The 21,021-nt window shown below is 41.6% G+C and overlaps 1 protein-coding gene across 11 annotated transcripts in view; it reads right to left on the bottom strand.

Moving 5' to 3' along the window:
• RUBCN (rubicon autophagy regulator) overlaps positions 1–21,021 on the bottom strand; it is a 63,657-nt gene that overhangs the window by 15,507 nt on the left and 27,129 nt on the right. For 6 of the 11 annotated variants that reach the window (XM_032869408.1, XM_032869410.1, XM_032869405.1 and 3 more), the window contains exons 2-10: positions 20,372–20,525; positions 10,040–10,126; positions 8,557–8,731; positions 7,823–7,929; positions 6,234–6,390; positions 5,061–5,594; positions 3,685–3,729; positions 1,514–1,609; positions 692–807 (exon numbers count right to left, since the gene is read on the bottom strand). In XM_032869408.1, the coding sequence (XP_032725299.1) occupies positions 692–807; positions 1,514–1,609; positions 3,685–3,729; positions 5,061–5,594; positions 6,234–6,390; positions 7,823–7,929; positions 8,557–8,731; positions 10,040–10,126; positions 20,372–20,410 (1,356 nt within the window). In that variant the 5' untranslated portion in view covers positions 20,411–20,525. The remainder of the gene's footprint in view (positions 1–691; positions 808–1,513; positions 1,610–3,684; positions 3,730–5,060; positions 5,595–6,233; positions 6,391–7,822; positions 7,930–8,556; positions 8,732–10,039; positions 10,127–20,371; positions 20,526–21,021) is intronic. The other 5 variants (XM_032869406.1, XM_032869403.1, XM_032869402.1 and 2 more) reach the window with 2 other exon arrangements.

Consider the following 21,021-nt stretch of genomic DNA (forward strand, 5'->3'; position numbering starts at 1 on the left):
TGATGAGTGAGGGGCTTGATGTGCTGAACCCCTCACTGGTTGGAATGCTGGAAAGCAGAGCTTCTAACACACACACTGCTTTCATTCAAAATACTCAGGGTGAACAAACACACCAAAAAACTGTTCTACTTCCTCTTTGCTCTCAAACCTGCTATGCCTGGCCTTCCTGTCCTACTTTCTACATAAAACTATGACAAAGAAGACATCCAGAATTTGGTATCTTCCTTTTTAGGTCTTTCCTAAAGCCATACTCCTGTAGACAAAGCATTAAGGTAAATGTAATAGCTCAGGATAAAGTGCTTTATAAGTTCTAAAATGCTACAGAGACATTATTCATTACATATCTGAACATATTAGAACAAAACAGAGAAGCTGATTCTGGAAACAGCTTTGACCTAAGTTCCAGGGTCAAGGAAATAACAACTACATGGCTAAAATTCAATACTTCCCAAGGCAGCTTCTAACACAAAATTAGTAGTATTTTGGACTCAGGGAGGAGCAGAGACTCCCTGAAAAGTTCTCTAGAGATTGAACTTGTTGAGCTCATCTTTACTCTGAACTCACTTTCACCCGTTGTCTTTGCTCATCTTCCTGCTGTGTATCCAAAACCTCTTTAGAGCAAATGGCCCCACAGCCCCTCAAGCCAGATGCCCTAACTCACGAGCTCTTCAGTGTCCCTTAGACTCCTCACCTTTTCCAGGTCTGCACAGCTTCCAAAGTCTTGCTCAGACAGATAGCTGATGAGGGACTGTCCTTCTGATGGTCTTCGGAACATGCCCTCCCCAGAGCACAGGTACTGACCACCCTCTGTGGGAAAACAGAATGTGGATGTGAAAAGCTCTGACTTGGAAAGCAAATCAGTAACAGACAAGCTTCTTAAGAAGTCTGATGATTTTACCACTAGAGACACTCCCAAGTTCTCCCGGGTAACAGGTTGGAAAGAAGATGTCTACCTTCTAAAGGAATTTCTCTGAATCTCAGAATCCCCAAGCACTAAGCCTCTTGGTTAAAGAACAGAATAAATGAAGAGAGCCCAGAGACAATCCTTTTGCCATCAAAATGTAAAGATGACACACTTGGCCTCCTACCCTACAAAAAAGGAAACAAAAAAACCCTGTGCTGATAATCAGACAAGGGAACAAATAGCTTCCTCCTGTGGATGATTTCCATGTGGAGCTTATCCTCTGGTACCTCAGCCTCAACACTCAAAGCTTCTTTTCAAGGTCCCTCTCACCTACTCAGAGAGCCATTCCATCTGGAGCGACAGACATTCATAGTGATAACACCCACAGCCTAAGAGAGGGTGGTACCCCTTATGTCAGAAAGGAGCAAGAGAAATAGCAGGGCTGTGTGATTTCTAGCATGGGGGCTATAAATGATGAAAGGAAGGGTGAGACTGTGTGGTGTGTACCCTCCACGGAGCCGACGTGAGCCAGACAGCTCAGAGCTACGCAGGCACGAGGGGAGAGCCGAGGAAAGACACAGCTGCAGCCCTGGCCTTCCTAGTACTCACCATACTCCATGTACAGAGAGCTGGGTGTGCTGACTTCACTGCTTGGGCCAGAGTAGGGCAAGGGGCCTCTCAACTTCGACTTATCATTGCAGGATTCTAGTGTCAGTGACCACCAGGGAGTAAAAACACACATACGAGGTGAGCAACACATACATTCCCAACTTAGGAGTTTCCACATTTAACTGCTCCCATTCCCAATGCCCTCCCACGCAGGAGAGAGGTGGCGCACCAGTGGGGAACAGTCCAAGAATGCAGGAACACACACGGAGGAAAGGAGATGGGGACTCAGTATATTCTAAGAGGAGAGAAAACATGACCCAGGATGCAGCAACACAAAGGTGAAAAAGAATCAAATCAAAATGGACTCATGAATTCAGTTCTTTTTTCTTCCACCTTCTTACCAAATGTTCTAGGAATATTGGCCAATTTCCATCCTCTTGACAGGAACCAATGTAGAAAACAGTCCTCATATGGTAAAACAAAGGTAGGTACACTGAAACTTTTCTGATACCTTGACACTGGGCTTTTAAACAATCTCAGAATGGTTACACTAGGAAGACTAGGACACAGCCTCTCTTGAACCAGAAATGAACCTGAAATTTGTCATACCTATGTATTTAACCCGCTTCTGAATTAGAAAAACAAAATAAAATCCAGCAATTTCCTTAAAAGAAGCATCAGGAAAATGCTCGAGAAGCCAAGGACGATGGCCCTATATCCAAACGGCTTGGCCAGAGGGCTGCACGCCCAGCCTTCCTGGAGAAGGAAGGGAGAGGTTTCAAGAGAAGCCTGGCAAAGTCGGAAGTGGCGGGGTAGAAGTTTTCAAGGAACAATGAGAGGTTGGAGTAGAGAAAGAGAGGCAGGCAGGGCTCGCAGGAAATGAGAAAATGATACTCTCCAAAGGAAAACACAAAATTCCCAGTGCTACCTAAGGAAGAGCAGGCAGAAAAGCAGGTGGGTGCCTGGGAAATGAACAGGATGCTCTGGAGAGGGAATGACTGAGCTGCATCCAACCCACATCCCCCAGAGATGGTGCCAGCTTGTCAGCGGCTCCTCTTATTCAAAAAAAAAAAAAAAAGCTACTATATGATAAGAGGTAACTTTGTGTTTTCCTTGGGTCTCCAAGATTTCTGCTGGTCCTGGCAGTGGGCTCTCCTCCTCACTACTAAAGACAGACCAGCAGTCACCAGAATGCCTTGGTAAGAAACTATGACTTGGGACCTTTGAGGTCCCCAATAAAATTTAGTGCCCACACAAACTCCAACACCAGCACCATATTCCTTTACAACATGTAAAGGCCATCCAGCCTTTGCTTCCTGAGCTAACTACCTCCTGACATTGCTCCTTCAAGTGAGCAGCTCTGATTCTTAGTCCTCACACTCACTTGAGTCTTCTTACTCAGCTCCTTAAGCACAACAATGCTCTTCCAAATAGTGGTCCTATCAACCTCCTCCTCTTTAACTTTCCCCTTTCCAAGCTAATTTACTCTGTGGCTTCCCCAGGAGGCCACAGCTCTCAGCCCTCCCTCCCTACTCTGTCGTGCAGACATATTCTACTACTACTATCTCCCTGAACCCAGAACTGAACACAATATTTAATTTGAACACCACCAGGAAAGCTAAAGAAACAGACTTAAGTCACTAGAAAACGCCTGTGCAATAACGGGAATGGGGGTGGGATGGGACTTATGGAGGAAGGAAAATAGGTGAAAGAAAAAGGAAATGGGACTCTGGGAGAGGCAGAAAACATGCATCCACATCCAAGACCACAGAAAGGGGGGAAAACACATTCTGGTGTTAATTCAAGGAAAATAAAGTAAGCCATAGTAAGTACTCAGTTATTAAAAAAAAAAATTCTCCCACCGATTCATCATGATGCCTTAGACAAATAGCAGGCTTCGGTTTCACCTTCAGGCAAATCAGGATTGATAAATCTTGACTCTGCCTCCCAGAAGCTGTTGGGAGACTGACTGAGGCATCTGGAAGTCATGGGCAGAAAATGTAGGATGCAAAGTATCGGTGGCATCTCAGAGACAGGTCCAAGAACCGCAGCAGGATTACCCAGCCTTGCCAGACTTGATTTGACACCAGAACGGAAAAGGAGGTTCTGAACTAAGCAAGATGGGCACAGAGGAGGAGGAGGTGGCAGACAGAAAGGACTGGCTCCCAAACCTGCAATGGGATCTTCAACTATAATGGTGATATTCCTGGGGCCTCCTGTTCGTAGACAGACAGGTGCAGAGCAGAGTCCAAACAGAGGAAATGAGAATAGAGTGAGAAAAAGAGCGTCCTTTTATCTAGCGGAGGTGGGGACTTAACCCCCAGGAGGGAACCGTAGTGCTGAAATCCTCAGCTACTGAACTGAGGCAGCTGACTCACAAGAAGCTACGCACGACCCTCTCTCCCTCAGACCCTTTTGCTTAGGTTTTCTCTGGCTCCCCTTTCCAATGCAGGTTACCGTGGTTTCTGGAATCCATGTGGATTCAAGAACGGGGGCAGGGAAGTTTTCCATGCTCAAAGACCAGGGGCCTGGGCTACACAGACAGCAGGCCTGCAGCAGGAGATGTGAAGCGAGGAGCTAACCCAAGTATTCTTCACATCTAAGAAAGTTCGTGGGAAGACAGGCTTTGATATGGAGATTTTTTTTTTTTTTTCCTAGAGAGTTCCAATAAGGCAAACTGCATCTTGAATGGAAAACAGAAAAAAGTTTGTCACTCACAAATTTCAGATGAGGGCCTCAGATCTCACCTTGCTAGAAATTATAATGAGAAATCAATGGCAGCTCCAGTTGCTACAGGAAATCTTCCTCTTTTTAAAATTTTTTTGTATTTTATTTCTGGAGCTTTCCTACCCAGAACTGGCTTTGAGCACAGAGATCCTTGTTACACTTGCTGTTATGGAAGTTTTCCTACAAATGAAACCCAACCAAAGCCTGCCAGACACTAACAACCCATGACAGAAGATGGCAGGGAGATGGCAAAAGCAACGAGCCCCAGGTCTCCCATGCTGAGGGTGCCCTCTGCTAGCAGCTGGCGTTTGGATGGCGTGAGGATGGGCTCAATGGCCAGGGCCTCCTTACCAGGCTGCCTTCCAACCTGGATTAGTGATGCAACAGTCAGCCCCCGCAACTGGTTTCCTCGGTCCCATCATCCCACAATCATATATCCTAGTTTTAATGAGGAAACCCCAAGATCACTTTGCCTCTCTCATATTACACCTGACCGCATTTCTCAGGAATCACAGAAAGGGGAGGAATGTAATGGGATTATTTTCAAAGCTCCTAAGAATTTCCCCTCTGTCTGAGAGAAACATTAAAAACTCAAACTGTGACAAGTCGCACTATCCCCTGATGCTAAGGAACTGCCAAAAGAATCCAAGGAAACATTTACTATTTGGCAATGTATAAAGGAACAAACATCAATATTCTCAGAGAGATCTCCTGGGTATTCATATCACACTATCAACTTTCCTCTTTCTTTATAAGCAGGACAGCCCACCATGTCATCAGAAACATAACTTACTAAGTAGAGGCTGGTGACGATCATTACCTGGGGCTCCTCTGGAGGCAATGTTGGTGTCCGAATGGGAGCGAGAGTGGCTCTTCTTTGTTCCGCTGGTGGTAGTGAGTGTCTGCCCTTCCGAGAAGCTGGACCTGCGAAGGACGCTGGACAGCTGGCTCTGCCCACCTCCCTCCTGCTCGCCTAGGGAAGAGGCAGCAGAGTCCGGCTTCTGCGAGCTGCTGGAGGAGAACAAGTTGGAGCTGCTGCTCTCAGCATTGCTGCTGTGACTCTGACAGCTGGCAGTCCGGCCTCGGGGATCCAGGTTGCCAATGGCCAAGTACTCAGGCCCCTCGCTGGCATCGCTTGGAGAATCATTCTGGCTGCTGACCTGGGATGCTTCTAGGGGGCTGGTCAGAGTGCTAGAGCTCATCTCATTTGGGGTTGAGGGGGGATCCCCAGCTAATGAGGAGACTGCAAGCAGGGGGGCTTGGAAGGTCTGATCCTGCGCTGGTAAGACATGCTCTTTGCTTTCTTGAGGTTTCCGGAGAGGGCCAGAGAGTGAAAAGGAAGTGGATCTTCTTTCTGGGATATAAAAAGGGGAGAAAATGGTGAGCTGGAAAGCTCTGGTACATAGGAAGGACTTCTCGACAACTAAGGGCCAAACTCCCTATCGTGACTGGGTGCCTGGGACACCGGTATCACCTTAGAAGAGGTGCACCATGCGAAATAAGCAGAAATTGCTTAGAAGCAGGTAAGCTGGGTAAGGTAAGGTAAGAGCGTGGGCTCTTGACACAGTGGTTTCGGTGCTTCTTAGTGTACACTTCCCACCTATAAAATGAGCAATGACAACAACACCCACAGCAAAGGACTGTTCTGAGGATCAGATGAAGTAATACGTATAAATTGATTATAACAGAGCCTGGCATGGGGCGAGCCCTCAGTAAGTGTTAGCTATTATTACTGAAATACCTTCTTGGCAATGGGGATTAGAAATCCAGGGGAATCTAAAAACATTTCTCTTTCCTCTACTACTTTCATGATTCTGCTAAATTACCTTAGGCTAGTTACTATACAACTTCTTAAGATATCCACTATCAAGACATGGAATGTGACCAAATTGCACCAACCCACAGCTCTATCTAGACCTTTGTGCACCCACAAAGTTCCCTCCTTTCTGGGGCTGGGCATGCACGTCCTGACTACCCCTTCCTGCCCCCATACCTGAGCCGTGGTTGGGTGCAGACTGGTGGAGGCTAGAGAAGGACCCAAAGTAGGGATGCTGAGCGTAACTGGTTGAAGTTGTGCACGTGGATCCAGGCAGAGCTGTCAGGCTCTGGCTCTTGGTTACCAGCAGCGGGCTCTCATGCTTCCGGGCAAACTGCAAAACAAACGTGTCCGAGCTGAGGACAGAGGCCCTGTGAGGAGGAACATTCGGCCCCACAGAAATGCTGGGAGAAGCTGATCTTTGGACATACAGCCCTACTGCTCTATTCAAGCACACAACTTTGAAACCCTGAAGTCCTGTGATACAGCACAGCTTCTGAAATTGGAACCCCAGGCGGGACACTGGGAGCACTTTATCATGGAAGCAATACAACAAAATTCTTCAGACTATGCACATAGAGTCAGAAATCAGATCAGTGTTCATGTCCAGACCCTACTGCTTACCAACTTGGAGCAAGTGACTTACCTGCTCTGTCCCTCCACTGGCTTCCTTTATAAAATAAGATTAATATCTCCCTTATAGAGTCGTGAGAATTCAATGGATGACACATGTGTTCCAGGCACACAGAAAGCATTTAATAGGTGGTAACTAAGAATCAAAATTTAAAAACCACGAGAGAGGGGTGCCTGGGTGGCTCAGTGGGTTAAAGCCTCTGCCTTCAGCTCAGGTCATGATCTCAGGGTTCTGGGATCGAGCCCTGCATCGGGCTCTCTGCTCAGCGGGGAATCTGCTTCCTCCTCTCTCTCTCTCTCTCTCTCTGCCTGCCTCTCTGCCTACTTGTGATCTCTGTCTGTCAAATAAATAAATAAAATATTTAAAAAAAAAAAACCACGAGAGAGAGGGGCTCCTCTCAGTGCTTCATATCAGAAGCACTCATATTAGTGATGGGGTAAGTGAACTGGACGGTTAACAATAAGCAATATCAAGCAACAAAATTTTCTTTATACTTCAAGGATGAAAATGGTCCTGTGTCCCACTAGGTCCTACCAGGTAGGACACTCTACAATCCTACTCTGGATTCAATCCTACCCCTCATTCAAAATCATCCTCTTCCCCTGGCTTGTCAAGCCTGCCCTTACGGAAGTGCTTACTCAGGCTACGGATTTTAAAAAAGGATTTAGAAAAAAATAGACACCTCCTTCCTTTTTTTTTTTTAATTTTATTTTTTTTATTTTTTTATTAAAAGATTTTATTTATTTATTTGACAGAGAGAGAGATCACAAGTATGCAGAGAGTCCGACAGAGAGAGAGAGAAGCAGGCTCCCTGCTGAGCAAAGAGTCCGATGCGGGGCTCGATCCCAGGACACTGAGATCATGACCTGAGCCGAAGGCAGCAGCTCAATCCACTGAGCCACCCAGGCGCCCCTAGACACCTCCTTCCTTAAACAGACTTTATGCTTAGACTTTTTACTTCAGTAGATACTTAATGGTACCTCCCCTTCTTCTCCAAGTATTTTTTTTTTTTTTTAAACGAAAGCCTTTCAGTTCACAACTGCCTAGGCAAAGAAAGAGTTTGCTACAGAAGGTTCTATCATGGGGAGGCCCAGGGACCCAGCACAGACAGAGATCACTCCTTGCCCCTTACCATAGATGCATCCAGCTGAGCCAGGAGGCGGGGGTTGTTCTGTTCCACGGCTTCCAGGCATTGGAGCATGGCCGTGACGTGGGCATTGCTTAGCAGGAAAGCAGTGTCTGGGGAGAGAAATGCTACCATTGCAATGGAGCCCAACAGGGAGATCTTTAACTTCCCTGTACAGCCTGGGAGAGGCTCAGGGAAGGAAAGACACAACAGGTGAAAACGACTTAAGGAGAATCACGCCACTGCAGGGAGAAGAGGAACCAGGGATACATAAGTACAGGAGAGGCTAAGTGATACACACGCAGTATAGGAGAGGCCATGCCCAGAGGCTTCCAAGTCACAAAGTCCCAGATTTGAATCCTGGCTGTAGGTGACTTGGCCTCCCCAGGCTCTGCTTCCCTGGTCGGAAAACAGGGGTATGAATACCCAGCTCTCAGGGCTGTTGGGAGGGGTGCATGTATCAACAGAACATGACAGTGACTGGCGCCTAGGAAACTCGCAGTAAATGGTGGTGGTTCTTATCGGTTTGCACCTGTGGGAGTCGGGGAAGACCTTGGCATCCAGCTGGACTGTGTTCTGCACAAGAAGGAGAAGACCAGAGGCATCCTTCTGATTAGAATCTCTGTTCCACCAAGTGAAAGTATCGGGCCCTGGGGGGAGAGTCAGCCTCTCGAGGAAGAGTAAAGTGGAAGAGATAGAGAAGAGTGTGCGAGGATCCTGGGTGAGGGGCCTCCACGTACCAGTGTAGAATTTTCTGATGTACTGCCTGTCCCCCAGCAAAGGCCGGAGCTGGGCAGAGAGACAGTGCCGCTGCAAACTGTGCTGCAGCCACAGCTCAGCCACGGCGTGCCCGCTGTCACTGTCCCCGCTCTCACCATCCGCACCACTCTCGCCGTTCTCATGCAGGCTGATGAACTGGGAGGCAAGGAGGCATGGGTCAAAAGGCGCATCCTGGTAAAGATGGCAAGACTGAGGCCTAAGGACCCGAGAACTAAATGGAGACAGGGAAGAGGCAGCGATCAGAGGGACTCTGCCTCCAGGGAGCATCTAAAAGTTATAAAGGGAGGACAGGGGAAGAAGGGATTAGCGGCCCCACTGCTAAACTAGACCACTGGAGAAGACTGAAGCAGTTGTGACCTGATATGCAGCTCTAGGAGAGGACAAAGCTGCTACATATGTCTCTTTATGTTCTAGATCTGAAGAGGCATCTAGCCTGCGGTACTCAGAGGAAGGATAAACTTGACCTCTTGGCTGCTCTCACAGAGTCCTCCATTTCAGGTGGTCTATGGAAAATAATGCAACAAAAACCTGGGGGGAAAGGATCTGGGAGGATGTCACCTAAGATTCGCCACCAAAGAGAAGCCATCTGAGCATCTCGTTTGGCTCTAGTCATAGCATTCTCTATTTGGAAGCTCCTTCTACTTGGCTGTTTCTAAAAGTAAGGTCTCACAGGCAGCTTCTAAGAAGAAACAACCACAGCAATATATTTTAGAAAAGGAAGTTAGCTGGAGGTGAAGGGGAGGGGTGGTAAGAAAAATTATGTGAAAAGGACAAAGAGAGTCTATGTAAGAAAATGATCGGGCTCTGGATTTTTCTCACAAAAGAAGGCCAGTCTGACACCTTGTGATTTGGTTCCCCGATCTTTTAAAAACAAATTACTCTTCCTGACATCATCTCAGCAATGAACCTGGCAGTGGGTGGGATATACATGAAACAGAACTGGCTAGATATTGATAAGTATAACAGATAGATATTTCAGGGTTCTCTTAATTTGGTATATATTTAAAATCTTCCATCATGAAGAGTTAAGTAAATATATACATACATTAGGCAGTGATTGCTCTGGAACTAGCTGGCCAAGCCACTAACCTCCACGAGCTGTTACCCTGATCGGAAATCTCAGTCCCGCTTCCCCAACCATTTCAGGGAACCTCTTGACATTTTCCTAGGATTTTGAGCAGTTTCATTCTGATCCTAATATACAGATCTTTTAAAAATAACAAAGCTTTTCACCCCTTCCCCAGAGGAGAGAAAGTGGGTCTCGGGCAACGGGTCTAACGGGGTTTATTTTTTAAGGCAAATAATCCTCCCTTCCAAATTAGTCCTACAGGAATAACTTCCTCAGTTAATAGGACCCTTGACACACACCATCTTTCTAGCCTAGGAGACTCTTCAGACAGAATATCAAACAACAAAGCCTTGTGGTTATTTTTCCTTTCTTACCTTCTCCACATGAAGGGCTGAGTGGGGACTGAGCCAGCGGATGTCCTTCACAAACTGCCAGTAATCAGTCTGGCGGCAACAAACCCGCTGTGGGAACATACAAGGTGAAGAAATCACTACCACTTTAGACCAAATCTAGTTCTGGTGTTGACATTCAAAGACAGAAGGGAAAAAAGTCTAACCTTCCCTGCCTCAACAAAGGTTCTCAGCAGCAATCAGGAGATAAACACCTGTTCACCCTTTTTAAGGATAATGTTAAAACCATTTAAAAAAAGATTTATTTATTTGACAGAGACACAGTGAGAGAGGGAACACAAACAAGGGAAGTAGGAGAGGGAGAAACAGGCTTCTCATGGAACAGGGAACCCAATGAGGGACTTGATTCCAGGACTCTGGGATCATGACATGAGCCGAAGGCAGACGCTTAACAACTGAGCCACCCAGGTGCCCCCAAAATCATTTTAATTGTTCTTTTGATCAGCTAATGCATGCATATACATAGAAGGTCACACAATGAAAATAACCTGATTTCTCCCTTATCTCTCCACCACTCAGCCCTAGAAGGTAAATCTTAAAACTAGTGAAGAGTTTAAGTTATTTGTTAAAAATCAGAGATGTATGTCTTCAGTTCTTACTGCAAAACCAAGTAAGGAAAGACCTGCTTTTCCCATGCTATCCACATCAGGAAAGGGCTGTATTTAGAGTCAAAGAAATGATCGATGCTAGATAAAACAGTCTCATACTGGAGAAAGCCTGAACTGGAGAAGGCAAATGCTTATACTAGGAAAATCTAATTCTTATTTTTTGAGAATCCGTTCTAAGATTACTGGGCACAGATTAAAACTGAAATCTAAATAATTGAGAAGTACAAACCTAGCACAAGCATTAAGAGACAGACTAACCAACATTACAAAACAAACAGCCTAGAAGGAGTCCTTAAATTGGAACTTAATATATGACCCAAAAAGCAACTGAAATGTCATCTCAAATCGGTGGGTTCTCACCTAGACTGGTAAGGCAGAAGTGATAATAAGAGGTGTCAACTGTACAGGCTCTTTTGCCAGCTGGAGTCATGGAGACCTTTAAGATCTTGGCAGCAGTGTGGCAGTGTTCTGATCTCTGTTCTGTGGCTTAGTGAACACTGAGTGGCCAGGGATGGGCAGCAGTGGAATATCAACTCCAGCATGTCCTCTGGTTAGTTACATCTATGTGAATAGGATCTAAACTTGGTTTCCCTTCTTTAGATAAAATTCTAGGTTAACTCAGAAATAAAACTGGGGACATCACTATAGATATTATGGACGTTACAGAGGAATACTATCAACAACTCTACGGTCACTAGTGTGACAACCTAGGTGAAACAGATCAATTCCTCGAAAGATACAATCTGCCAAATCTTACCAGGAAAAAATAGTTAACCTAAGTAGGCCTATATCTCCTAAGAAAAATGGAATCAACAATTAATAACTTTCTAAAACCAAAAGCACCAGGCCTAGATAGGTTCACTGGTGAATTCTACTAAACATTTAATCATGCTAATTCCCTATAGTCCCTTGAAGAAAATACAAGCAGAGGAAAATACTTTTCCAAATCATTCTATGAGGCCAGGATTATCTTAACACCAAGACCAGGGAAAAAAACACAAGAAAATTATGGATCAGTATCTCTCATGAACATAGATGCAAAATTCTCAAAAAAAATTAGCAAATCAAATCCAGAAAGAATTATACACCATGACCAACCAGGATTTACACCAAGTATGCAAGGCTGGTTCAACATTCCAAAATCAACACATCAAATCACATCAATGGAATGTGATGGTATTCATTACATCAACAGCTAAATAAGAAAAAAAAAAAACAACACATGATCATATCAGTAGATGCAGAAAAAGCATGTGACAAAACCCAACACCCACGCATAATAAAAACTCTCAGTAAACTAAAAATAGAGGGAAACTTTTTCAAATTGATAAAGAGCCTACAAAAACCTATAGCTATCATTATACTTTAATGGTGAGAAGCTCAAAGCTTTTCCACTAAGATCAGGAAAAAAACAAAGGTGTCTTCTCTTTCCACTACTTTTTAACATCTTTCTTTTTTTTAAAGATTTTATTTATTTATTTGACAGACAGAGATCACAAGTAAGCAGAGAGGCAGGCAGAGAGAGAGAGAGAGGGAAGCAGGCTCCCCGCTGATCAGGGAGCCTAATGCGGGGCTCAATCCCAGAACCCGGGGATCATGACCTAAACCGAAGGCAGAGGCTTTAACCCACTGAGCCACTCAGGCTCCCCTCCACTACTTTTTAACATCCTAATGGAAGTCCTAACTAATGCATTAAGGGGGAAAAAAAGGACATAAAAGACAAACAGATTGGGAAGGAAGAAATAAAACTGCTTTTGTTCATAGATGACATGATTATCTAAGTAGAAAATTCTAAATAATCAACCCCAAAGTTCCTGGAACTAGTAAGTAATTATAGCCAGATCATAGGATGCAAGGTTAGTATGAAAACCAACCACCTTCCTATATATCAGCAACGAGCAAGGGGAATTTGAAAATAAGAACACATTACCATTTACTCTAGCACTCCCAAAAATGAGATACTTAGATATAAATCTAATAAAATATGTATAAGATCTGTATGAGGAAAACTATAAAACACTGATAAAAGATAGCAAAGAACTAAATAAATACAGAGATAATCCATGTTCATGGATAGGAAGACTCAATATTGTCAAATGTCAGTTCTTCCCAACTTGATCTATAGATTTAATACAATCCAATCAAAATCCTAGCAAGTTATTTTTTGGATATCAACAAACTCATTGTAAAGTTTATATGGAAAAGCAAAAGACCCAGAATAGCTAAAACAATATTGAAAGACAAGAGCAAATTTTTTCTTCAAAAAGGACTGACACTATCTGACTTGGAGACTTATATAAAGGCACAGTAATCAAGACAATGTAGTATTGGGGAAAAAAAAAAAAAAAAAAACAGAAAAACCGATCAGTGAAACAGAATAGAGAGCTCAGAAACAGACACATAAATAAAATCAACTAATCTTTGACAAGAGAGCAAAGGCAATACAATGGATCAATGATAGTATTTTCAACATGGTGCTAAAACATTAGACATCCACATGCAAAAAAATGAATCTAGACACAGATCTTACACCTGTCACAAAAATTAAGTCAAAAGGAGCCATAGACCTAAATGTAAAATGCAAAACTATAAATCTCCTAGAAGATAACACAGCTAGAAATCTAGATGACCTTGGGTATGGTAATGACTTTTTTGATACAAGACCAAAAGGATGACTCATGAAACAAAGAACTGATAAGGCAGACTTCCCTAAAATTAAACACTTTTGCTCTGTGACCAACAATGTCAAGAGAAGGAAAAGACAAACCACAAACTGGGAGAAAATTTTTGCAAAGCTGCATATGATAAAGGGATGTTATCCAAAACATAAGAGGAACTCTTAAAAACACAACAATAAGAAAACAAACAATATGACTTAAAAAATGGGCCAAAGACTTTGACACCTTGCCAAAGATATACAGATATATAAATAAGCACATGAAAAGACATGCCACATCATATATCATCAGGGAGATGTAAATTAAAACAACACACTACCACTATATACTTATATTAGAATGGCCCAAACCCCAAACAATGCGAACACTAATTGCTGGTGAGGATGTGGAGCAAAGGAACTCTCATTCATTGCTGGTGACAGTGCAAAATGGTACAACTACTTTGGACTTTTTATTTTTTCTCATTTTTAATTTTTTTATTTGACAGAGGGAGAGAGAGCACAAGTAGGCAGAAGAGCAGGCAGAGAGAGAGGGGGAAGCAGGCTCCCCACCGAGCAGAGAGCCCGATGTGGGACTCGATCCCAGGACTCTGAGATCATGACCTGCGCTGAAGGCAGAGGCTTAATCCACTGAGCCACCCAGGCGACCCAGTTCAGCTACTTTGGAAGACAGTTTAGCAGTTTCTTCCAAAACTAAACATACTCTTGCTATAGTAAGTACTATGAATTGTGTAAGACTGATGAATCACAGACATGTACCCATGAAACAAATAATACATTATGTTAATAAAAAAAAAGGAAAAAAATAACTATACTTACCAACTTTGAAAAAAAAAAACCTAAATTAAACTAAACATACTCCTACCATAGGATCCAGCAATTACATTCCTTGGTATTTACCCAAAGGAGCTGAAAATTTATGGCCACACAAAAACTTCTATAAAAACTTGATGTCAAATTATGTAGAGGCAAAATGACTTTCAAAGTTAGAAGGAAAAAAAAAACTAAAAATGTTGGTTTTATACTCACATTATAGGATCTTTAAATTGCCAGTCCAGCATAAAGAAATTAAAATCGTAAGTCCTGTATCACAGATTATGAGTACAAGGTATTCAAGAAAGAGGATATGAAACTTCATCAGTGGCTCCATACTCCCAGAAAAGGTTTTGGCTCTATTATCTAAAGACTGTTGAACAAATGTAATTTTAGATGTTTTAAAATAAAATAAAATGTGTGAGTGACTCCTTAACTGCCCTCAATCAGAAAATGATTCAGATCACATTGTATAAGATTTTCCTGTCCTTATCCAAAAATGATGAAGCAGCTAAAGGGTAAATAGAATGACAAATGTTTGAATGTCGGGGGAAAAAATCAACAACATATGTCTTTGTACAAGTGAGGGGCTATTCCTACCATAATGAAAAGCTACAATAATTAAAACTGAGTGGTGATGACACAAAATAGAGAACAAGAGACAATAATAAAAAACCAGAAATAGATCTGTGTGTCAAAGAGAATTAAGTATATTCAAAATAAATTACAGATGAAATGGTTTAAATGTAAAAAATTGGGTCATTAATAGAAGAAACCATGGAGAAATGTTTTTAATAATCGTACAGTGGGGAAGCCCTTTCAAAGCATCATACAGAGCCCAGAAGCCCTGAGAGAAATGATCAATCTGACTTACTAAAAATCAGAGAGGTGCCTGGGTGGCTCCGTTAAGCGTCCAACTCTTTTTTTTTTTTTTTGTAAGATTTTATTTATTTGTTTGTCAGGGAGAGAGAGACAGAGAGAGAGAGCGCACAAGCAGGGAGAGCTGCAGGCAGAGGGAGAAGCAGACTCCACGCACATAGCAAGCAGCCCACTGTGGGACTTAATCCCAGGACTCTGGGATCATGGCCTGAGCTGAAGGCAGCTATTTAACTGACTGAGCCACCCAGGTGTCCCTAAGTGTCCAATTCTTGATTACGGCTCAGGTCATGATCTCAGGATTGTGAGATCAATCTCCGTGTGGGTCTCCATGATCAGTGAGTGGGAGTCTGCTTGAGATTCTCTCTCTCCCTCTGCACCTCCCCACCACGAGTGCATATGTGTGTGTGCTCTCTAAAACAAACAAACAAATAAATAAATAAATAAAAGATTCTCTCTCCCTCTCCCTCTGCCCCCTCCATCAGATATTTCTGCATATAAAAGCCACCATTTGAAATGGCAAAAAACAAACCAGGAAAAAATATTTGCAATTCACATTACAGACAAAAGATTAATACCATTAATAAAGAACTCTTACAAATCTCTGGGAAAACACTAACAATCTAAGGAAAATGGGGGAAAATTGGAAAAAGTTCACAGAAAAATAAGGCTCTCATAAACATCTTTCATAATGAGAGAAATGTAACATTTTACCTATCATATTGGGGATAGTTTACAGTTTAATAACACGCTATACTGGTGAAGCAAATACTCTTATACCTTGTTGGTGAGGCTGTAAATAGGCATAACTTCCTGAAGGGCAATTTAGCAGTATCTATCAGAATTGAAATGCTCATAACCTTTAGCCTAAAAATTCTACTTCTAGGAATATCCTATGGTAAAGGATTTATCCATTATAGCACTGTTACTAACTATAAATGACTGGAAGTAATCTAAAAGTCCATCACCAGGGAACTGGCTACATAAATTATGGTACATACAATGGAATATTATAAAATGATACATGTAAAAAAGAAAAAAAATGCTTTATATAATGATTGGAATGAATCACAAGATATATCAAGAGAAAAAACCAAGATGCAGAATAGTAATTATAGCATGCTTTTATTTGTGTGAAAAAAATCAGGAAGTGTAGCAAAGAAAATTATTCATAAAGTCTTTTATAAACATAAAAATTCTCTGGAAAGAAACCGGTAAACAGTAGTTACCTATAGCTCTGGAAGGAAACAAGATATTTCACTGACTATAGTTATATGCTTTTTAAAAACCATATAGATGTATTGTTTATTTAAAAAATTAAATATTTTAAAGTAAGTTACAGAATGATATGTATATATGATATATACATGTATAATATAATCTTAATATTTTAAAAAGCACATAAATGTGTAGAAAAAAAACAAGATCTACCAAAATGTTAAGAAGCAATAATACTTGGTGTTGACTTGAAGGTGATATTTACTTTCTTCAAATTCTTTTTTGCTATTTTCCAACAAATAAAAATATGTAACTAATATATTCAGGGGAAAAAAAACACACAGAAGTTTTTGTGTTGTTATGGTTATTTTTAAAATTAGACCACCTATATTGCCAAGAAGAGGCTTCTTCTTGGTGGTGGAAAAGAGGGGGATCTTTTTATTTCTCGTATTTAGCTGAGGAATCTTAGGGACTGAATGTCTCCACATTTCTAAGCAGTAGAAAGGAAAAGATCAAATATGCCTTGCCTTACAGGAAAACTAAAAGGTAGCCCAGATGCAGGCTGTCAAGAAAAATGAGATCTCTCTAAAAATATGATCATGATGTTATAGCTTTCATAAGGCCCTGAGTGATTTAAAAAATAAAGTTCACATTCCATAACACATCCTTATGAAAGTACAGAATAGATATGACCAGCATGAATCACTGTATCCCTTCCCCCTCTCCAAGGGCACAACACCCAGAATAGCTTCCTGATGACGCAGCAGCCAGAAGCCTTTGAAAGCCTTAATCTTTCGGGAGGAAATGAGAGGGAAAAATAAGTCCCTGACACAGCCATTAATTGTTAGGTCTTCACAAGGCAGAAGAGAGTAGCAGTGAAACTGGTATGGATCTTCTGGTCATGATTCTTTCCATTACAGTCTGCAGTTGAAAAGTGTGTGCATGACAGCTTTGCCTGGTTTACTCTGTTTTCACTTATTAACACTAATGCTTTTTTGCAGATGACCATATACTTTAATATTTTTCATTCTGATAACCACATGCTTTCACAGATATCACTCGTTAATAATTCTAACAAGATACGCTAATACTGTTTTGCATTTACCAAGCATCCTTCATTTGGAATCCCATTACTTTACTATTTCATTATGACATTTTCTCTTTCTGGCACAGATGGGAAAACTGTCTTGTAATATGGGGAAGTGATTACTCTAGACGACAATGTAAAATTAGTAACAGAGCCAAGAAAAGAACCTTTTTGCTATCAAGATGCAAGTGCTTAACCACTAAAAGGTAGCGACACTAATCTGGTAGTTAGTTTGGTCATCAGCCTGGGAAACTTATATTGAGTTTTTATACAACATGTGGCATGATTCCCAAGGTTCGGGCTTGGGAGACTGAGTGGTTGGCAATGCCACAAATCAGTGTTAAAAATAGGAGGAAGGGCAATCTCATGAGGAAAATAAGTTTGTTTTGGGTCATGTTCTGCTTGGCCTGTACAACAGACTGCTAGATGTAACCTATAGCAGACAGCTAGTCTTATGGATCTGGAGTTCAGCAGAGGTGTCTGAGCTGGGGGTCTTTAGTACATAGGTGATAGTTAAAACAATGCAAGTGGATGAGGCTGTTTCCGGAAAATGTACAAAGTAAGATAACATAAGGATGTAGGACAGAATCCCATTAAAAGCTAGAATCCAAGAAGAAGAGATTCCAGGGAAAGAAACTAAGAAGGAATGGTCACAGAGGTAGGAAGACTCTATGACATTAGAAGATAATAATGTTGTATAAGTCAAGGTGTGATGATGGTCAACAGTAAAGAACATCAGATAGGGTTCAAAGGAGAAGAAACGTTCATGGATCTAATAACATGGACATCATTTTACCTAAATTTCAGTAGCAAAATCACCAGTGGTATGGCCAAAAACCAGACTGTAGTGGGTTAACTAATTTGTTCTATAAATTCCCGTCTTCATTTTTTTTCCCACCAGACTACATGTAACTTGAAACTTAAAAAATGAAAGAAACATTTATTATTTCCTGTGTGCCACAAACTGTACTATGCAAATTTTTACACTAGTTTATTTAATCTTTCCATCAAACATTATGATGTAAATAATATTATCCTCATTTTTTTTTAAAAGATTTTTATTTACTTATTTGACATACAGAGATCACAAGTAGGCAGAGAGGCAGGCAGAGAGAGAGAGATGGGGAAGCAGGCTTTCTGGTGAGCAGAGAGCCCGATGTGGGGCTCGATCCCAGGACCCAGGGATCATGACGTGAGCTGAAGGCAGAGGCTTTAACCCACTGAGCCACCCAAGTGCCCCTATCCTCATTGTTATAGATGAGAAAAACAAGGCTCAAAAAATTAATATTACCTAATAGTTAAGATCAACTGTTAATTTCTTATGTTTTTTTTAAAGCTTTTCATGTATATCATCTCATTCAATTCTCACAATAATCCTATGAGGTAGGTACCCGTGTTACCTCATTTTACAAATGAGTAAACAGAGGCATAAAGCAGTAACTTATCCATACCACATAGTGCTGAGGCTGGGATTAAAATATGAACAGTCCAACTCAGAAATCTGTAACGGTAACTACTGTTTCACTTTTTTCCTCAAGGACCTGAGCATTGTGTCTAGATTTCAATCTGGGTTCTATCTGATTCCAAAGACTTTTATCATTCTACTACACAATGCTGCTTCCAAATTCCTAGAACGGTGTTTGAATAACAGTAACCATTAAGAAACTCTTGGAGGGGCACCCAGGTGGCTCAGTGGGTTGAGCCTCTACCTTTAGCTCAGGTCATGATCTCAGGGTCCTGGGATCAAGCCCCGCATCAGGCTCTCTGCTTGGAGAGGAGCCTGCTTCCCCCTCTCTCTCTGCCTGCCTCTTTGCCTACCTGTGATCTGTCTCTCTCTGTCAAATAAGTAAGTAAAATCTTTAAAAGAAGAAAAAGAAACCTTTGAGAGAGCCTCACTTTCAGAACTTATTCTGAATAAAGAAAATCTAACTTAAGCCAACTTCTCCACTGAGTTCTGAAAATATCCAGTAAGAACATTAGTTTAAAGATACTGTTCAGAATATACACATATTTTTAGAAGGGAGGGTAGCATATTAAATCCTATCAATTATGAATTCCTTAACACTAATTATTTGGTTAGCTCTTTTTCAGTGTGACTGCTAGTCTAGTTGAGAATAAATTCTGATTAAAAAAGAAAAAGACAGGACGCCTGGGTGGCTCAGTGGGTTGAGCCTCTGCCTTTGGCTCAGATCATGATCTCAGGGTCCTGGGATCGAGCCCCTCATTGGGCTCTCTGCTCAGCGGGAAGCCTGCTTCCCCACTCTCTACCTGCCTCTCTGCCTACTTGTGATCTCTCTCTCTGTCAAATAAATAAATAAAATCTTTTTTTAAAAAGAGAGATAAAGAAAAAGGAAAAGAAGAAGAAAAAGAAAAAGACAAGCTTGGCTGAAGGGAGAGAGTTCCAGGGAAGAGTACTTAGACCCTGACATGGGATGAGCATGAGTGTTTGGAAATACATGATTATGCACATATTTGTGAGGTCTGATTTTTTTTTAAAGTAGGATACCAGAGCCAATGACTCACTTGACAATTAATTATACCCAGATCTGAACCTTATCTAAAACACTGCAAATGGAGTAACTGCCAAAGATGAAGCAAAAACCATTAAGTATTATTACATTCCACTCATTATCAATACTCCAAGTTTATTAGAGTGTTTGAGGATATTACAGAAAAGAAACTCAACATTAATAAAGTTTATATTTTAAAAAATTAAGCTATAACTTAAACTACCACTCCCAAGAATCAACCAGTTACCTACAAAATGATGCTCAAAGGATATTCTAAAAATGACAATATTCTGTAAATACTTCTCCTAGGGTGTTCCTAAGAGAAAAATCCTAGTTATTCGTCATTATTGTCCTTATTGTCCTCCTCATGATCATCATGTTACAGTGCTACCCTCAAGGACTCTCAGACTAGAAGCCTTCATCTTCTCCCTGCCAACACCTTAATGCAATTTTGTCTTTCCAACAAGTGGTGTAGTCAATCTGGCAGAAAAGAAGAACCTCACATACCTGGTCATGGATGAGCCCATGATAGAGGATGCTTTGCATGTCCCGGCAAAGACGTTCCAGGCCACCATACTTGGACCAGACGTTGGGACTGTTGGCTGACACCAAACCCTCCACAGTAGTCTTCAAATTACCCAGCAACTGCCAGTGCTCCCTCCTGAAAGGGCATCAATTATACCAATGGTTAGTTAACTTTGTTGTACCTGATCCTAATCATGTCAAAGAAAGTCTAAGCCAAGAAGCCTCCTGCCCTATATCCTAACATTTTATCCCCTATTAATTTTTTACTTGGACATAAAACCCAATTCTGAAAGAACTTAAGTTGTAAAGAACACTAAGATTTAAAAAAAAAAAAAAAAAGACAAAACAAAGAAAACTCCCTCAATCTTAATGTGGCATATTATGCATTGTAAGGTGATCTTCATCTATTATCTCATTTAATTCTCACATAAATAACCTATAACCCATGTTTCTAGGAGTGTGACCCATTAAGATCCATTTCTGGAAATGATAGTACATGAGCAACATATAAAGAGATGAGGGCATTACTCAAAACCAGAAATCTTTTTCCAAGTAAAAAAGTCAAAAATGAATTTTTATTCACTATATTTCCATGCACTGAGTACATATACCTGCACACAAGTATTATGGTT

The sequence above is a fragment of the Lontra canadensis genome, unplaced genomic scaffold (assembly GCF_010015895.1).
Source record: "Lontra canadensis isolate GAN:19392208 unplaced genomic scaffold, GSC_riverotter_1.0 scaffold38, whole genome shotgun sequence".
NCBI lineage: Eukaryota > Metazoa > Chordata > Mammalia > Carnivora > Mustelidae > Lontra > Lontra canadensis.